At 41.0% G+C, this 20,645-nt stretch overlaps 1 protein-coding gene and 1 long non-coding RNA gene across 4 annotated transcripts in view; one reads left to right on the top strand and one right to left on the bottom strand.

Moving 5' to 3' along the window:
- Window positions 1-269: 269 nt before the first annotated feature.
- LOC124074410 lies at window positions 270-4,318 on the bottom strand. 2 transcript variants are annotated; one of them, XM_046417317.1, is made up of 2 exons: window positions 4,225-4,318; window positions 270-2,427 (listed from the first exon to the last, which is right to left on the bottom strand). In XM_046417317.1, exons 1-2 carry the CDS (start codon window positions 4,242-4,244, stop codon window positions 630-632), a joined length of 1,818 nt encoding a protein of 605 aa, XP_046273273.1. In that variant the 5' UTR covers window positions 4,245-4,318; the 3' UTR covers window positions 270-629. The 2 variants fall into 2 exon arrangements, with proteins under 2 accessions (XP_046273273.1, XP_046273274.1); XM_046417318.1 differs by lacking the exon at window positions 4,225-4,318 and adding an exon at window positions 3,016-3,153.
- The window catches only part of LOC124074416, a 32,084-nt gene continuing 14,821 nt past the window's right edge, over window positions 3,383-20,645 (top strand). The window contains exons 1-4 of one of the 2 annotated variants that reach the window (XR_006845847.1): window positions 3,383-3,516; window positions 6,881-6,999; window positions 13,178-13,332; window positions 17,374-18,173. This is a non-coding gene — a long non-coding RNA (uncharacterized LOC124074416). Of the gene's footprint in view, window positions 3,517-6,880; window positions 7,000-13,177; window positions 13,333-17,373; window positions 18,174-20,645 lie in introns of those variants that run through there. The other variant, XR_006845846.1, reaches the window with a different exon arrangement.

Genomic DNA, 20,645 nt, shown 5'->3' with positions numbered 1-20,645 from the left:
CAAGATGTCCTTTTGTGGGGACTACATGCAGGACTAATACTACTTCTGGCTAAGAAATACTGTCGCTTTCAGCTGAACTGACTTGCTGTTGGCTAGAGTCTTATATTGTCGTACTAATGTCCTCATCTAATTCTTGGCAAGAAAACGAAGAAGCATCAAAAATGTCAAACTACTCCCTTAATTCTGTAGGAAAATACTGCTAAGAAGAAATCTTACTGAAGAAATTTTACTGACACACAAGTATAAAGTCAGCACAGACAAAAGGTGTAACTTCAATAAATATAATGTTTTTATTTACATCATGGAAACACTGTAACAGCAATGACAAGACTTTCTGTTAGCCTGCTAATATTTCAGGTTGTGATTATACAGTTAATACATACTGTTTGAAACTGTAAATAAAACACCTACTACACGAGAATACTTTCTATTAAAACACACAAAGGTATCGGATGTAGTCCCTACTTATGTGTTGCATTTTTTTTCTCCACAGTACTTGGGAGCGAAAAGAGGAATGTGAAATCAGACACCATACATTTCAGGGGAATTTTAGATCATCTAATGAGCTGTGTTTTCCATTTTTCCATGTGGTCTGTTCTAGGCAGCTTCAGGTATCTCATCTTGTCTTACTACTGAGTCTCAGACTGAAATGAAACTTTCCTGTCTTCCTCACTCTCCAGTGGAGCACACTCGCTATCAGCCGGCTCTAAAAGGTTGATATTCACCTGTACTGCTACCAGTTTGTGCACTCTGTCAGCTGAAACAGAACCTTCTACCTTCGTATTGCACAAGCGTGACCGGACACTCTCGCAAGCAGTTGTTGTTGGTGGAATCTGGAGTATAGCAGAGGCCACAGCGGACAGCGGCTCGGAGGAGCACAGCCCTTTCCACCAGGTGGATGCGGAGACGTGATGACATGAGCTCCATATCCCAGCCCCTTTCCAAAGTCCTTGCTTTGCTGAGAATCTGGCATAGCTGCCCAGCACTTTACCTTCATCAAGATTTAGATGGTGGGACAGGTTGGATATCACATAGTAAGCGCTGTTTATCTGCTCCCCAGACAGTGTCTGCTGCCCCACGTGCTTTGGGTCCAGCATGTACGCCGCTGCATGGATGGGCCTCACACAAAAATCCTGACACCGGTCTAACGACACCATGACAGCTTTCTGTTCAGCGCTGTGCAGCACAGACCCGGACAGCGAAGCTCCAATGTGGCATCTTAACTGACTGAACAAGTCGACAACACCAGAGAGAGGAGTATCTTCTCTTTTTATGTAATCAATGTAATTCCCGATCAAGTAGAGCAGGCTTCGACTGCTGCTTAACCCTTTCCAAAATGCTGCATCCTGTATTGTGGCCCTGATGGATGCATCAATGTCCAGTGCGGATGAGACGGCCATGTCCTGCAGAGAGTTCTGACCCTCCAGGAGGCTGTTGAACATATTGACCACACCAGTCCAGTCAGAACTGACAGGCAGCACCAATGCTGTCCCATTAGCACTGTGATTTCTTATCTTTGTAGTCTGCCAGCGTTTAAAGGTATCTGCTAATATTTTTCGCCCTCTAACATACCTCACCACCTGCTCAGCGCTCCTGCACAAAGCCGTCAAAGATGGCTGTGCAGCAACATCATCAAAGAGCCGCTGGACACCACACGCTGTACAACCGAAAGCCGATACGTGTGGGAAGGCTTCCTCTACCTGAGCCCAAGCTCCCATGATTTCCAGTGCATCATCAGTGATAACGCCAAAGACTTTCTCTGGCCCCACTTCATTGATAACATCTTTCAGTTCCTCAGCAATAAATGTGCTTGTGTGTGCTTGCTCCTTTGTCTTTGTGCATTTGTAAAACAGTGGTACAGGAGTTGCAACAGTATAAATGATTGTTCCGGTTTCTTTAATGGTAGACCACCCACTGCACAAGATGGTGACACAGTCTGCTTTCCCTATGGCCTCGTGAACCTGGCTTTGTACTCTGTCATACTCGCAGTCCAAGAGATGAGAGGACAAGGCCTCTCTGGCAGGTGGACAGTAAGCAGGCCGGAGGATGTTGAAAAATCGTTTCCAGTAAATATTGTCTGTGAGAGTGAGGGGTGAGGAGGTGGCATACATGGCTCTTGCCAGGCACTCGTCAGCACACGCCTGGCTGCGCTGATCAACTGAATCAATAAGTAACTGTCCCCCAGGAGTGGTAGATGGTAAGAACGAGAAGGAAGGTACAGGAATGGAGGCAGAGGAACTCCCATCTGGGCCCGGTGATTGCTGCGAAACCACAGAGTACTCCTTGCACTTGTCCAAATGCATCTGCATCTTGGTGGCATTCTTAGTGTACGTCTTTGAACAGTAGTTGCACATGAAAGTTTCCTTCCCATCTTTGATAGCCGGAGTGAAATGCTTCCAAACACCGGACTGCAAGCGTGGCATCGTCCTGTATGGGTAAAATGAAGAAAAGAAAAATATTACGCCTCTTGTGCTGACACATATATTGGAGTCACACCGATGCTAATACAACACTTAAGAATTTGCTCATGCTATATTTAGGAGTTGATTTACAGGGTGGTTTGATAAATTTGGATATGGAAACTTTTTGTGCTTTCAGGATTTTGAAATTAGTTAAGCTTATCCCTGCTATCTTTTTGTTCCTGTGTAAGTGTTCAAGATCACTTACTACCTTATGACAGTTGTTCAGACCTTTGGATTAAACTGCATGGGAGGGAGAGGTGTCTTTACAGATGGGTGCATGTTTAAAAAAATTCATCTTTCCATCGCTTTAGCTGAATGGCTTTAATATATCTGATGATGGCTTTCTTGCAATGCTTGAGCAAACAAAAATGATTTCAGAAAAAGGAAAACAAATGTAGGTTTGTGTCCATTTCTTTTTAACTTGTGTAATATTATGTCCTCTTAAACATTTCACGATCTTTCATATTCATCTTGGGTACCTCTTGAGGGAGTAATACAGAAAATTACATACAGTAAACAAGCAACTCGACCTTAGGTTAGCTAATTCACCCACCTCTATATATGAATACTATTCCCCTTTCACAAACGTGTCTGAAAGCACATTTAAAGTCGCCTTTGGCTCAGTGTTGCCGTGAATTTTCATCCAGCTGAACTATAAATTTAGATGTCCTGGCTAACTTGATAGCCTGTTACAAACGTTAGCAAAGTGGTTCAAATGAGCGATCGAACTGCTAACTCTCGTGGGTAGTAAAGTCAGATCGCGTTGAAATTGAAAGCATCCGGTATTACGCCCCAATTTAACAAGCAGTTTTACTAAATTGGCATAAATTGGCAGGAACACAGGGTAACAACGCCTACAAGCCACTGTTGTGAGTGTAGCTACTTCCTGAAACGGAACGCTCCGTCAGTAAGGGAGCCCACAAGGATCAATAAAGATGGGTTCGACTAAAGAAGTTGGAAGCGAAGGGAAATCGGTGGGAGATGAACAGTTTGAACAAATTTTGTGAAATGGCGCGGAACAATTCAGCCAAAACAAAGTCATGGAAAGTGACAGGTAAAAAAAAAGTATTCAGTATAAAATGAAAAGTACAGAATGGTGATAACACGGGTCTTCTAATGCAGCGCATCATCATAGCAGTGTTTTACAGTTAACTTAATTATTTAAGTTAAACACGGCTCAGTAACGATTCCACAACCCTGAATTAGGCCTACTTGTCCCAAGCTTAATAAAATCATGGTCACACATACATAAATATCTTCAGGAAAAGCACGGGTGTAATTCAAAGCGTTAATTGTGGTTGTGTCGTATTAATTTTTTAGCTCTAATGTGGTACTTCATGTAGCTTCACAGAACTGAGCCGTTGTTAAAGTCATTAAGTCCACCTGTGCTTTTCCTGCTGGGACAATTTAAAATATCACCGAGTGTGACAGAGTAAGAGTATTATGAGCAGTCAGATTAGGCCAATACTTCATTAGGCTGTCGCAAAATATCAAAGCCACTTAATGTGGAGGTGAAACGCATCTAGTAAGCTAGCTAGTAACGAGCTAGCTCAGTCTGTGATGGCTGTTTACACTCGACATGTGGAGAAAAACGTTTACCACGGCTGCAATAGTTAGTTTCATTATTAATTAATCTGCCCCCCCCCTTTCAAGATTTCATGATTTGGTCCATTAAAGGCCAGAAAGTCATGAAAATTATGCAACACATTTTCGTGAGCCTGAGATGATTGAAACAACAAGAAAAAAAGCAGCAAATTCTTACAGATGAGAAGCTGATGCCATCAAATGTTTTTTTTTATTCAAGGAATCACCAACAGTTTGACTAGTAAAATATCTGCTAGTTAATGTTTTTGTTCACTGACTGTTGGATTAATCAACTAATCAGTCTGTTTCACCTCAAAATTTTACCTTTCCCTTCTCTTCCTTATAAGTTTGACTAACTTAGAGACATGTTTGAAACCTGTGTGATAGTAAATGATGGCCAAACCAACAAAGTGTCTATTGTCAGTAACTGGGATGGTTGATATGTATCATACCGATAACTTAATGGCCCGTTAATTTTGTATTATCTGTTACTGGCCGATGGTGAAGTTACAGTCGATAAAGAGAGCCACTAATTTGAAGGCAAACTGCTTTAATTGACTTGGTAATTGCAGCATGAACACATCCTAGATACTGGTGGTATGCACCCTTAAAGTTGGTTTGTGATCCACCAGTAAACACAGAGAGAAAGAAGGAGTGGAACAAGTGGCCCAGCATGCTGTGTTCTTGACGTCAAACTGCTGCACCTGGCGAGAGCCACACAGTATAGACTAGAATAACCACTCGTTAAAGGTGTGAACATTTACACTTCCATAGGGAGACAGCACGATTGCAGTTTGCAAACCAAGTCCAAGAGGAGGGGAAAAAGTCTTCAAGTATCAGCTGGAAAATAAATCCAAGATATTACAAATATCCAAAAGCCATTATCCAAGTATTAAGTTGCTGTAATTTATGTTTGTTCTCAGTGAAGACAATAAAACCAGCTGCATATCGTGAAGTTTTTAAACACATGTAGTCTAAATTCTTCTTGCTGACCACAATGCTGGTGTAGGTCTTAACTGCTTTTAGTGTTAATAGCCCCCACTGATTTGCTCCAGCATTAGATGACAGTGATTATCTCTTGCTTGGGGGGCACTTTTCACTGCCATGTGTCTGTCATTAAAGACATTCCTGCAGTTTATACAGTGTCCAGGTTTTCGTAGAGCGGTGAGTGCAGCCAAAGCAAACTAACTCTATCTAATTTTGGGGGCAATCCGAGCCCTGTAATGTCAGGTTGTAACACAGTACTCCTCAGAGGGAGAATATTCACATTGACAAGTTGCAGAGATGGAGAGAATCAGGACCTCGCTAAAGCCAAGTGCTATTATTTTCTTGTCTCTCAGTATTGGATTAAGTCGCCCAGCCCTTTTGAGAGCATCAATACTTGAGCCAGTGAATTAGTAGTCCAGACCCATAGGGACATCGGCAGATAGGAACCGGGATGATGTCATGACGTGGCAGTGATGGACGGTGATGTTGGTTTTTTGGTCAGAGGGCGGTTTTGGCTGCTCTCGAACCTTTCTCTGCCCTCATGGGAATTGTTTTCCCGTTTACTCAAAGCTTATACTTTTACTCGACAGGAAATTCCATTGGGGGACAGAAGCAACAGCACAATCAAGATGTCTTGGAGTAACAGAATTCGATTTAAACCACAGAAAAGCACATTTTAAAGGACGATAAATGTTTTTTTTCCCCTCATTTCGTTCCAGATTTAGTTGTCCCCCGAGCTAAAGCTTCCCCTCTAATCCCATCTAATGTGCGACTGTAACAAGATGACGTTCCAAAAGCAGCTTCGTGCTGGCATCTTGATTTAACTGTCAGTCTTGCACACAAGTATTTTTTTTTTTTGTGTCTGAATACAGTAATACAATCTGCCAAAACTGTAATGATGACACATAAGACCCGCCTCTCTGTAGATTGTTGTGGAAAATTTGGCATCGAGATTAAAGTTATCATTTAAGATCCAAGAAATGCTTTCATGTCTTCACTGTGAATTTCCCCTCCCCTCTCCTCTCTGTATTTTATTCTGTCAGAGTCAGGCTTAATCCCGCAGCCCTAGTTATGGACCCAGACTCTTTGTAACTTAAAAGTCTTTCAGTTACCGCGTGAAAATGCGCTTCTTTAAACATGAAACGGCGCCACACACTCTTGAGTTAGGAAGGCATTAGGCCACTGAATGGTGATGAATTAAATGGTATTATTTTATTCCACTTTAATGGCTGATCTCTTCTTCTCTTCTATTCTCGGGGCTTAAGGCTAAAATTACATCATACGACTCTGTTTGCAATTACTTGATTTATATCTCTTAAAGAGGCTGAAAATAGCCTTAGTGGGGTCTTTAAGAGCAGTTTATGGGAAAACATCGCTTACCGTATGTGTATGCTGCATGTTCTGCTCGCAGACAATGGCGTTTGTTGTCTTGAGAGTTTTGCTTTTAACACCAGCTTCATTTGTTCTGTCTGCCTGTGGTTGAAATGTATTAATATTAAGTGTTTCCATCTTGTCATAAAGCTCGCCTTCAAACAGTGTTTTTTTAATAGAAATTACTGCGTGCTTGTTTTTCCTTTCTTGTAGTGTTAGTGAGTTACACTCTGAGCACTCTCGTGTTGCTCTCGGCCTCATTTAGTTTGTTATCACAGAAATGCTAATGTCAGATAATAATTAGATTTTTTTCTCTTTGATATAATGCTGTATGAGTATAAGTATACCAGATTCCCAAACATTTCAAGTATGGTTTGATGAGCTCCATTCAGGACTGACTTTGTGATTTGATCTTGCAAACACGGCTTCATTCCATTTCATTTAGAAAGCCAAACATTGCTGTCGTCTTTCTCCAGCAGCTGTGCAAAGGCAGGACAGATGCGTCCCACGTCTTCTCCTGGTGAGCAGTCGGGATCCCACCACGTCGGTTATAATCCACCACAGCGGTTGTCTGAGTGTGATTCATTATCGTAAGGTAAGCATGAGTGAGAGCGCATAGTTTAATACAGGATTAAGCTAATTAGCGACAATCACTCCTTTCTAGAATAAATTTCACAGCTGTGTTCCTCCACACTTAAATAATTGATCCCTACCCCTGTGTGCTCTACCCTAACCGCCCAGCAGAGGCCACTGTGGCCAAACGCCTTTGCAAGACCTTTGACACCAGCAGATCTCTCTCTCTCTCTCGCTTGCTCGCTCAGCATGATGGCAATTGGCTAACCCACCCAGCACTCAAAATGATGGAAGTGCTTTGAAATGCAGTACTGTGGCTCTGGAAATGGGAGTGGAAATTTGAGGGTGTAGACTGTTCCGCCATTAAGGAAATATCCAGCTAATTGACTTTTGCAGATATTATTAATTTCCCTGCTTCTACATGATGTAACTTTGCATCTGCAACTGATGCACTGCCAACAATTCAAGTAGTGACTGCTGAAAATCACAATTACACAGACAGTTGCATGAGTGAGTCATGCCAAATTACCATATAACTAAGACTCAAAACTCATGACAACACATCCACGATCATGTGGATGCTCTGGGAAAGGTTGATCCAATAAAATAAACAAATGCATGAATAATTAAATAATGACCATATTTCTTAGCTGGTGTGATTGTCCTTGTGTCTAATGTTTTGGCCAGAACAAAATCTATGCAAGTCAAGTTTGGGAAGGTTTTCCATAGATTAAAATTTTGAACCCCTGGAGCTACAGACTGTGGCCTCAAAACAAAGTTGCATCAGCCCCTGTATCAGACTCAGACGAATCGTTCGGCTTCACTAAACTGATAGAGAGTGCAGGTCAGTTCTGTAATTGCTTGTTAAGTTTCATTTGTTTGTATTGGTGTAGCACATGGATGCCTGTTATATACTCAGGGGAAAAGGTTCAGTGCTCTGTAAAGGCTTGTGCTTTGTGGTTATGACTGCACCACAATAGTACAATAGTGTTGATTGATAAAGCTGAGCCCCTTGTGTAACATCTTCTGTTGCTGTAAATTGAATGTTCCTGCGTAGAGGCAGGAGGGAGTGTTTGCTTGCGGTTTCTATAATAATCTCCGTCTTTCTCTCTCTGTCATTGCATTACCTTCACTTTACTGTGTGAGGACACTCCAGTGAGCAAAAGCAATAATGACCGTCTGCCTATAAACAGTCATTTGCGCAGGTACAGTAGTTAGCCGTTCACGGAGCAGCTTTAAGCACAAGATAGATGCATGGACCAATGGAGGCTGAGAGACAGTGTGTCTTATCTCCGCTCTGAGCATGACTAATGTCCCGTAAGGAAGCAGGTGTGTGAGGGGAGGCGGACCAGAAGTAAAAAGGATAGGTAAAGCTTAATGGGTCAGAAATGGTGGCATAGAAATCAATCTCCCTCCCAGCCTCTCCCCTCCTATTGTTTCCAATACGTTTTGTTTTCCGCGTGAAAGCTACAAGCTCGGGCGCCTCAGTGAGTCACGACCATCACTCCATTCACCCGATAAACACCCTGGAAAATATTACAACAATTTGTCTTTGAAATTATCTTGCCTCCAAATTGAGTTTTATGCCCGTTTATTTTGGGTTTCCAACTTTATTGTTCTTTTTTGTGAGGTGGAAAGAAAACGGAACACGCTTGTGTGCTAAATCTCGTAACAACCTGCAGATCCACTGAAATGGAGCGACATTAATGATTAAAGCAAGTTCACAGGCAACCAGTCTTTGTAGATAAACACCAAAGCTATTGTTTACTGCAGCAGACAGAGGTGAAACATTTGATTCGGCTCGAGGACTGTAAATGAAGAGATTGTATTCTCAAGTCTCTGAAGTTTGCAAAACCACTCCTAACCACATTGTCTCTGTTGGTAGTGGACTTGAAGTGACAGCCTGCTTTGTTTCACGCAGTAGTCAGGCAGGCTGGAGACAAAGGAGCTTGAATAGCCAGTAAATATAAAATAATCTGGAGAATAATTTTCCTTCAAAACTAATCACATAGCATGCAGTGTTCTTACTGAGCATTTACAGGTCTACTGTGTATTTGATATTATTGTGCAGACATTTGTAAATACACATACACACTCTCTCTATGAGATAGTTTCATCTTTGGATGCTTTAATCTTCCTGACATGTTTTAATAATGTGTGTAATATAGATGTTGTAAACAAAAAGCCTCAAATCAAAGTGTCTGAATGAGAGAATTTGTACGAGGTGCGATGATGATGATGATGATGAAATAGGTGTGAAATCACAGAGAAAAAAAATCACTTTGTGTTTCAGGCGGATCTGTCTGCAGACAGACGTATTTGTTGTGTCAATGTTTTTTGTCAGGCGTCCATGTAAGGAGCCATTTCGGGTACAAAAAAACACTATTCTTTCTGCTGCTTCTGCAGGTGAAATGTCACACCTTTCGTCAGATAACCTGACCCAAGCTGAACCCTCTTAGCATGAAGCACGGGGTCGGTCATGGAGCCTGACAGTTGTGTGTTATCGTAGAGACCCCATAGACTGACATAAACGCTCACTGATAATGCTGAAGATAACCTACGCCAAAAAGCATCATTACCATTTCTATGCCATCTAATGCAAAGTTTCACAGTCACACATTCTCTCTGGCTGCAAGAAAGAAAAACGGCATAGGGAAATCAGTGACTGCGGTAGACACATTCTCAAAGTGTCAGGGGTTAAAAGGAGCCCTTTGGGTTGAGTGCACATGCTTCCAATTAGGTCTCAAATGGGCAAGAGGAAACAGTTGATTTAGAAATATTACTGAAGAATGACTTTAATTAGCTGGGAGACCAGGGGCCCTGCATGTGGGCACCACTGTCCGCAACAAACAAGGCCAGACAGCATTAACCAGCAGCGTCAAAAGGAGCTTATTGGGGCTGAACATGCTTGGAAACAAGACATCTAGGGTTGATATTTATTTATCATTGCCCTCTTGATGAATCATATCTGTTGACAACAAGGAAAAAGAAAGATGATAAAAAGTAAAGCAGGTGGAAGAAGCAGACCTGTATGAAAGGGACAAAGGTTCAGCCCTGCTTGTTGCTTTTTGCTCCACAGCGGAAGTCACGCTATTGTTGCTTCCAACTGGCACAGCTGGATTGCGACTGTTGTGACTTTCCAACCATCAATAGGCTCATTTGAAAGGCAAATACAGCTGAATTGAATGTCACTGTATTGCTCCACGCAAAAGCCTTCATCTTATTAGATTTGTGAAGGCTGTGACTCACTCGCTCTGAATATTTCAGCACGCAGCGTTACTGTGTTGATGATGTGAGGTAAATTAGGGTTGGCTTTTAGGTTTAGTCAACCAGAACTGTATTTGTTGACTTATTAGGATCAAACAGTTTGTGGGGTGTTTGAAATGGTTCCACTGAAGTACTTCCAGAATGAAGTGTTTTTAGATGAAGACTAGGTGAGGTAAAGTGAGGCAAAGCTTAAGATGATTATGTAATCTGTCATCACAGCAGGTCCTTTTATTGCTTTGAATGACTGAACATTTATTGGCTTTCATTGCTCAGCCAGTGTTGTCAGGGACATCTGTGCTCTCTTCAAAGCCACCAGACTCCTTTGACAAAAACAGCAATTTTACATTGTGGGTTGGTTAGTTTGTTTGCATTACTGTGTGAATCCAGTGTTTTAAATGGCTTGCTGGGATTCACCGGTGTCCTTTTAGGTGAGTTGTTCCTTTAAGTAATGGATCTGAATCTGTGTGAGTCGGACTTAGTGGCATCTAGCAGATTGTGACCAAACAAACACCCCTCATCTGGCCCCCTCCTGTACGGTGGCCACTAAAAACGTGACAAGGCCAGTGTTTGGTTTATCCATTCTGGCCTGCTGTAGAAACATGGCGGTGAAACATTGTGGACTCCCTGGAAGAAGACCAGCCCCATTATTCTATTATTACTATGATACTTAGAATACTTAGAATTGTATTATTATTGTCTATTTATTCATATTATGTATTTGTACCTCTAAATGTTCCGTACTATACCTGTAATGCCACTTTATATTTCTCTTATTATATTTATATAGTTCTGTCACATTTATCTGATGACCGTGATTTCTAATTACAGATATAAAGCATTATGTGGCGATGCACCTATCAGCTTTTTTCAGCTCCGACCTGATTCGGATACTGGATCACTGTTCTAATAATACAGACCCTGAAAGGGAAGCATAAGGCTGGATGTGGTTCCACACACACAGAACTGTTCAGTTCAGTTGTAACCTTACACACCACCACCAAAATAATAATAACAATAATTGAGGATAACAGTTTTGGTATCTGTATTTGTATTGGCAGGTGTCCAAATCAAGGTATCAGAACCAGATTAGAACTGGAAAAAAAGGATCTGTGCCTTAAATGTGCTTAAGTGAAGGATCTGAATAATTTCAGCACTGTCTGTGCCCATTACATTAAGATCCAATCTGTCAGTTACATATAAAGCACTTCTCTGATTTAGTCTCTTACTCCTGCAGGTGTAATACTAATCATCACTTTACCAATTCAGTGTCATTATGTATTGCAGGGGCAGCTCCACCGAGAAGTGCTTTGGTTTTAAACAAGCCATCTGAAACTAACTTTCCATGCATTTATATTCAGGCACTGACTTAACTAGGTAGAGACCTACCTAAGATGACTCTGAGTAATTATGTAGCAATTACCCAGCCGACTCAGTGAGCCAGTGGAAGAAGCAGCGTATTAAAACCATTATGGGGCTTTGACAGCTTCTCTTAATTGATTGATGCACAGCAACTAACTGGTGATTACCATGCTGTGTGCTCACATGAATCATCTCACATGGAGGAAAAAAGAAATGCTTTCACATGCCCCACATCACACTCCACAGAGCATTAGCACGTGGGATGAATTCACATTCATGGAAGGGTCTTAATGAATCAACAAATGTTAGAATATTATCATCGTGATTGTGTGTGTATTCACACAGGTGTGCTTTTGTGAATATGCTGGTCCATTATGTCTAATAACCACAGAGGCTCCTGTCAGAACATTTTGTGCCTTCGCCTGACTTCACACACTGACTATTTTATAAACACCTGCAATTTTCGTAGCATTCCTTAAATAACTTTTTTTTTTCCTGTCAGAGGACTGGGCTCCCACAAGACTGTGGAACAAGTGAGAGCAAATGACTTCAGACACGTACCAAGCATACTTCAAATAGATAATTACGTACAGTATATAAAACCAATATGGCATATAGAAATGGATATTCTTTTAGAATGTCCCCTGCTGCCGAGCATGTAATGTCATTTATGGAGGAATAAAATAATATTTAAAAAAAGAACCCCAATTTTTCTAATGTTTAAAAAGTCCAACAAAAGGTCATGAGGCTGTTTTGAGCCCCTGGAGGTGGTGTTGTGTTAGCTCGGTCATTAGGAACCCCTACAGCTGATGGTTCAGCTCAAGTGCATGTGGTCAAGGAGGTCAGGGTATCAGGTGATGCTGTGGCATGCTGTTGTTAAAGGAATTAGTCTGACATTTTGGGAAGCGCGCTTATTCGATTTGCAGAGTTCATTTGTGAAAATGTTAAAATGGACCTTGAAATGAATAAATCAGCATGAGTTTGATTAATATTTACACACATGCACACACATTAAAACGTGATTTAGGAAAATGAATAAAAACAGATTTGATTTTGAAACCTTCGTTTATCTCACTCTCACTTTTGTTCACTAAATGTGAAGCTACAAGCAGGAGATGTTTAGCATAAAGACTGAAACAGCTAGTCTGACTCTCTATGAACAAAACAAACTGTGCCCACCAGCACTTTTTGAAGCTCGCTAATTTATGTTTCTTCTATTAAGTTTAATCCATGAGTTAACACACCAGCTTCTTCTCTGACACACAGACATTAGAGTGGTGTCCATCTGCTCATTTAATTGTCTTAAACACTAAACTTTTTCCTTTTAAAAGCCAGAGAGTAAAATGATACAACGGCCACACTACTGTAATGAGTGTACATGCACACATGACAGCGGATATACCATGCTGTGTATGTGAATGGTTCCGAAAAAGCTAAAGCCATAATTCCAATAAATATTTATAACCCAGACCTCAGAGCCCATCAGGACACAGTTAGATACAGTGACATACAGCAAGGATCCACATCCCCTCTACTCACGTGCACTTTGTCCTACATATTTGTATATTTCTCAGAAGACGCAGCTCCTCAGCCCTCAACTGCTTCCAGATGTGGAATGCCAGAGATAATCTGTCTTTTTGGATCTCAATGAGAGCAGGGTGTCTCTCAGAAGCTTGAATGTCAGGATCCGGCTCCCAAATTGTAGACCTACACGTGTGCATCTTAAGTGGTAAGTAAGGACTTTAAGTCTCGGTGGCATAAAACTGTAGGATACTTCAATTAAGGTTTACCAAGCAGAGCGCAGGGACCTTGTGGTGGCCCCACAAGTAGTTCTTTATATATATGTGAATATTCTGTGTAGTCTTATATGTAGACAAAACAGCTGAATGTACATTTATACAAAGACTATTAGAAGAAACTACATTTTTGACATAAAATTTGCACAGAAGGTCATATGGGGACTGGTCCTTGCGCTCTTTCCAGTTTAATTCCTCAGTGGTTGGCCTTGGTTACACGTTGTCACACAAACTCATCCGCACATACTCAAAATAACACACGCTGAATACAACGTGGCATTTGTTCACAGTAAGACAAATTACTTCCTTGTGTTTAAGTTTTCTTTTTAATAACGAAAAAGTCATGCATTCTACAAACACTGTCAAGATGGTGAGTAAGTCCCCTTTTTTTTTTTTTTTTTTTTTTTTGCTGTTTTATACTTTGATTCCTATTCATTCATCAAAGCTTCTAGCTTTTGACATGGTTTTTCGCTGATGGTTAACAGATGCCTGGAGAGCGAGAGAGCAGATAGATAAGGAGCATGAGAACCTCTAAAAACTGGATGCCATTTGTGAACGTGACAACACTGGCTGTTTAATGTGCACCGTCAACAACACACACGTTACAAACATGTCTCAATATGTTTGCCAGTTGTGGTTGCCAATGAGGCAAACACAATGCATAGCAACGCAGAGGTGGGATTTCTCAATGTTTAATGACCGCCATTGACGTTGGTTTTGTTTTGATTTTGCGGGGAAATATTCAGTGTAGCATTTCATTTCAGCTGGGCTCCAGGACCTTTAGCTGGCAAGTCTCCCACAGCCAACATAAACAACCAGTCCTGTAAGCCGGGTTCTAGGCATCACAGAAACCCAAAAATGTATGTGGCAGTGGAACAGAGCAGAGACCGGGCAAAACAAGTCATCCAATCAGAGGAAAGTTTTCCAGACTGGAAAATATGTCCATCACAATTATTATAGTTTAGAAGGAAAAGCAATTTAGCAGCTTAAGAGGAAGAACTGCACAAACAAAGATCCTTCACAAACATAAGCAAATAGAGAATTAATGTCACAACTATAACATAACTGGGTGTTTTTTTTTGGCTGCAAGAACACAGAAAGATTGGCTTTGTCCAAGAGACTGTTTGTGTTAAAATTATCCCTGGCATCAGAGCAATCTCACAATGTCAGCAGGTCACCTTTGTAGATGAATGTTAGAGTGAGATTCACTTCCACAGAGGAGACTACCAGTCATCCAGAATGAGCTGAGCTGAAAACCGACCTAAAGTAGCCTCTTCAAAACGTGAAGAGAGCCATGCAGTCCTGAAATTACATCTGCTTCCTCGACCAGTCTCTTGCAGTTTATGTGTGAGGCTGCATGGGATGTTGAAGTATGTTATTGGAGGGTTCTCTTGTGGTAGAGAGGAGGCAACGTGTCAATAAGATACCAGATTGCAGATCATAAAGCATAACAAGCTCATATTTCTCAAAACAGTCTTCTTCTGCTTGAGGGAAAATAGAAGCGTTTTGAGAGAGAAAAGAGGGGGGAGAAAAATCTTCTGCTGGATGTTGGATTCCACATATAGTGGCTCATTGTTGTCTCTGCGGGAAGAATAGCAAGTTTTGGGGCCCTGTTGCATAGTCACCTCAAAAAAATCAAAATGTCAATTGGAAACTGTCCAGAACAGTTCCAGTGTATTTTTTTCAGTGTAATTTTTGTGCGGCTTTATGCAGTTTTTTTCTGCCTCACCTCTCCGATGCCAAGCCATTGCTTAAGCCCAGCTTTCCATTCTTGGACAGAGCATGAGCTCTTTTAAATGATCATGGTGGAAAATTTAACTCTCACTGATTGCTTAAACGCGGAGTCCCTGACGGATGTCGACAGAAGCTGGCATTTCTAGCCTGCAACTGTATATCCGAACTAGTTAACTAATTAAGCCAACGTTGCCATCAGTGAATTAGAAAACACCATCTCTGACTAACTTAAAAAAAAAGGTAATTTTTAAACTAATGCAGTGTAAAACCACAGCTCTGTAAAATGAGCTGTAAATTGATGATGCATGTTTAATACACTTGAGTAAACATGGAGCGATGGTGTTGTTGCTCCTGGGCCAGCATCTGTAAGCAGAAGTAGAAAATAAGCTGTTAGTTTATGTTACATATTTCTTTGTATTTTCAAACAGAGCTGTTTGCTTTCACTTTTAAAAGAAGTCTTACAGGATGAGGACTAAGTGCTGTTTTCTGTTTTTGTTTTTTGCAAATGCAGTCTCGGCTAACAGACTGGGGGTTGGTGTGGAGTAAACTTCTCCAACTCCATTAAAATGAAAGACAAAGCTGGTATTGTTATCCTAAACTCTGATAGCATCCAGGACGGACTTCCATATAGCAGTGAAAACCACACGGTGGATGTGGTAGTTGTTAACAGCTGTTTATGAATCAAAACTACCCATATTAATGTAAGAAATGTTTGTTAATTATATAATGCTTGGCCTTGGAACTAATTAAGCATGGTTGGTTACGTCTTTACATTGTAAGAAAGTTAGCCAGACATGCTAAGGATTGCAGCTTACATTAGCACAGTTGCATTTTGCTTAAAGGTCCAGAGTGGAGGATTTAGGGGCAGAAACTGAATATAATGAATATATTTGTTAATGTGCATTTCCATAGGCTAAAAAGAGTTTTCATCCTGCTTCACCTTTTCTTTTACTCTACTGCTCAGTATTTTTCAAGTTGACTTTTAGGTTTTCATCTTTCCTCCCACCCTTCATGCTCTATCTCTAAGAACCATTATCGTCAATCGTCCACTCGTGTTATTTCCCCCTTTTCTCGCACTTGCCGCATTTCTTGCTCCCTCAACATGTTTTTCATGCCTCTTATCATCTCCAGTCTGGTCTCATTTGATCAGTTGCTCTCTTCTCTCCTCCCTCGCCTCCTTCCTCTCCTCTCACAGAGATGTGAGGAGTGCTGCTCCGGGTTCTGGCCTCAGAACAAGAGGTTGCCTTGTGAGTCTCTGTTTGCTTGGTGAGGTGTTTTCTCACATAGCAGCATTTCATGGGCTCGTCTGGCAGATCACACCTCTGTGTGTATGCCTGTGTGTTTGGGAATGCTCTGAAGCTCTTTAAGCTTGTGAATTCACGCATAGTTTGTGCACATTCTTAACTGCATGGATGCAAGCAGGCATCTGTGTGTATGTTTTGCTGCTCCCTTATTATGTGCAGCATGTGTGTGAGCATATGTTTGCAGTACTGACTTGTGTGTGTGTGTGGGTTTGGAATGAGAGTTGTCCCCCGGGTAATGCGTACCTAAAGCCTTGCTCACCGGGTAACTAATGAACCCAGGGCATGCCTGCTTTCCTGTTTTCTTAATCAACAAACATTTAAGGGAAATCAGTGGGTCTTTACAAGGCTTTTTTAGAAAGACTAGGAGAAAAAACACAGTCTACCTCAAGTGCTCTGAAAACCAGGAGAAAATGCTCTGCACTGCAAAAGTGACCTTATCTCATTCTCTCAAAAACTGACTCTTGTGCTAAACCAAATAAGTTTCAAATTTGTTCTTGAGTTGAAAATGAGTTCAGCTGTAAATGATATATCTATGTATTTCATACAAAAAAAGCCCCAGTGAATAGATAGGGTGACACTTTTGGACCTGCTGGAAGTTTATAAAGTCAAGATTTAACATTTCAATGCAGCCATTTCTTTCTTACAGACCTTCCAGTAGGAATTCAGTCAGAAAGCTGCTGGTTTTCATTCTGAGGTAGATCACGTTGATATATCACCATTAATGTGAAGTAGCGGAAATATGAGGCATCTGGTATTAAAGCACATCTGACAAGAATCATATGAGTAGAATAAATATTAAAAGTGGAGTATTCTACCTGTTTAAACAAAGATATATTACTCTTTCCACATGTACGGTTGGAGCAGATGGCAGCCAGAAATATTCCATACCTGAAGAACTCACACATCGTTCCATGTCTTGATTTTTTTCCTTTTTAGGGGGAAGTTTTTCTTTATCCGAGTCGAGGGTCTAAGGAGTGTGGTCATATGGTGTGCACACTCTGAAGCCCTTTGGTGCAAATTTGATTTTGGACTGTATAGCAAAAAAAATTGACCCGCGCACATAGCATTCTTCAGGTTTGCTCTTTTCATTATGTTCACTTCACTTCACACTCACAGCAAACAGCAGCAGGTCGAGTGCAGGCCCCTACTGAGCAGCTCCACATGAGCAGTTGAGGGCTGAGAGTTCACGAGCATCTCAATAGATGTCAGATATTACTCTTTTTTTTGTCATAAACCCTTGGATTAGTTTTATTCCTTTTGAAGCTGTAAAAACTGGGACTTGTGGATTTGTAAGCATGTTAAAACCTTTGATTCTAAGTCCTTTGTAGATGCAGTTTGTTTGTTTATTTATTTATTTACAGCACATGTGACACAGCTTGTGTAGTAGCATTTATTCATTACACGTTTGCTCAGAGCCAGCTGTAATATTGATCTTGTCCTTTTTGCCAACCCCTGTCCATGCTGAATGTCATGTTAATTGATTTTCCCTCAAAATGTTGCGACAGGGTATTGACAAGCTACTCAGATGAAAGATATTTATATACTCTCTTGATTTAACCTGCACTGCTGACCTCACCTTACTACTGAGTGCTGAAATGAAGGTTTTTTTTGTTGTTTTGGTAAATAATAAATGATAAATGGTGTGTTTGCGTACGTACGTCTGTGTGCGTCCTCAATGAGACAGCAGCTGCGTGAGGTGTTAAAAGCCACTGCAAAGTGCTGGCCTACTACAGACATTTTTCAGTCTGAACTAAACAAACCAGAGACCCTAAGTGAAATAGTTTTGGTTAACAAACATATATATATATATATATTATATTGTGTATGTCTCAGTGAGAAAAAAGAATTATATCACTCCCAAATCATGAAGCCAGTGGAGCCAGTGAGGCTCATTTAACAAAAAACATGACTGTATTATGTGTGTTTATCACACCTGCCCTCTCGACAGCCCTAGGCCTCTCCTGAGATGTGTGAGGTAATGCTTTCAGAACTGTTAGCATTCCAACACTCAAATCAATCTCAGAACATTTAGGAAAAAATGACCTGAGGGATGGGATTTCCCCAAGATAATCTCTGAGGCAGCAGTGGAAGGCAGCGCATAAGCATTTGTTCTTGCTGATCCACACTAACATCAAAATACCTCAAGTGTCAAAACAATCCACACAAGACTTGCTGAAAATAACGTTATGAACAAAATGATGAAACGGATGCATCTGAAGATCCAAATCATGGCCGTTCACTCCTGCACTCAAACTAGTTGTCCCCCCTCAGACAATCCCACAACCACTGCTGATGTGATCGCTATGGCCCTCCAAGACATGGGAAAAGATAACAACATGGACAAACTCTTATGCAACTTGAATTACAAAACCCCATCATGACCTCCTGCTCTCCTCCTCTATACCAACAGAAGAAATAACTGGCTAGAACCAGACAAAGAGGAATTTCAGCACCGTGGCCAAAAATCAGAGACTAGAGCAGAGATCACATTGCATGTAGATGTAGTTTTTGAGCTTACACTGATACCAGCCTCATGCTGACTGCAAGCATTCACAGGATTGGCTAACAATAAGTGCTTATTGCTGAGTGCTGAGCAGGAGTCCTCAGTGAAAAGGCATTTTGCATGTAGCACTCTTATTCATGCAGGAAAAACGGTTTGTGTCGTATTTTAAACCTTGTGTTTTGCTTTACCTGGTTTTTGTGGTCTCACAGACAGAATTAACCAGTTATTAAGAACAAATATGTAAAGCAGTAAAATGGAGACCCGACATTTTGCCGCAAACTCTCAAAATGAGTCGTTGATGAAGGTAACAATATATAGAAATGACCAATAAGTGATTTATATGTTATGTTGGCTATACTGACAAAATAATAAACACTGTTATTCAGTGATGTAAAGGTTTTGTAAAGTGTGGAAACACTAAAAAACAACAAAAAAATCTTGGCTGAGGTGCATCAATACAGTGTGTATTGATGAAAGCAAAATAATGACGGAGACAGACTCAGACTTAGCAAATAGTTCATGACGTACATGTGACTCAAACATCCACTGAAGAGATTAAAAAAAAATAAAAATCAGATGTGTGTGGGATGATGAGGAGTAGCCTTCCTCAAATTAATGCATGGAAAAAAGCATAAATTCAGTATTTCCATTGTGTTTACATGCTGTTCCACTGTTTGATGTGTGACTGGCCCTCCTCTTCTGCGATTATTTAATAGCCCCATACTGCAGAATTAGCTTAGCTGCCAGCTGTTTATCTTAATGAATCAGCTTCTTATATTTACATGTGACTTTTGGACACAAACACACATGAATCCACTTTTCCTTTTCCTGATATCCTAGAAAAAAGTAGTTACAGTTTGAGCTGTATTTGGATGGAAACTGCTAATTAGACCCCAGCGAGATGCATTTCCCTATTAGGGATCTTACAAACAATCTCTTATAAAACATCAATAACAAAACTTATTTGGGAATTGAGAGGAGAAGTGGTCATAAAAATGACTTTCAACACCATTTTGGATACAGAGCATATGAAATTGCTATTTATCACCATGTTTTACATGTTGAGTCTTTGACACTTCAAATACTGAATGCCCTTTTACATTAGAAGACTTGACAATATTCAATATTTGGCTTTCTATTCTTATTTTCCCAACTTGGGAATTTCATATGTTTGTTGTTGTTTTTTTCCAAGTGGTGTCAGGACACAATAACATCTCCAGCAGCCGTCTGATTCTGGCTCTGCACTGATCAACACATAGACTGTGGCAGCCTACAGGTTCATACAGCAGTTCCCATTTTAGAAACTCTAGCCCACACATTTTCCTTCACCCTTTTTCTCACAACCTGCACCTCTGTTTTCCATCTCACATGTCTGTCAACTCTCTCCCTCAAGCCTCTCTCTCTCTCTCTCTCTCTCTCTCTCTCTCTCTCTCTCTCTCTCTCTCTCTCTCTCTCTCTCTCTCTCTCTCTCTCTCTCTCTCTCTCTCTCTCTCTCTCACACACACACACACACACACACACACACACACACACACACACACACACACACACACAGGACTTTTCCTGTACTCAACTCCCCTTCCCAGCAGAGTGATGCGGCTTTGCTTTTATGAGATACCAGAGTTGGGCTTGCGGCAGGATGACTGACTGGCTTGTAGAGAGGACAGAGGAGCCATTTTGTGCCCCGCTGCCTCGCTGAATCCCT

This window comes from Scatophagus argus, chromosome 17, assembly GCF_020382885.2.
Source record: "Scatophagus argus isolate fScaArg1 chromosome 17, fScaArg1.pri, whole genome shotgun sequence".
NCBI classification, from domain to species: Eukaryota; Metazoa; Chordata; class Actinopteri; family Scatophagidae; genus Scatophagus; species Scatophagus argus.
The sequence above is the reverse complement of the archived record's forward strand: the minus strand, read 5'-3'. Positions and strand labels throughout refer to the sequence as shown.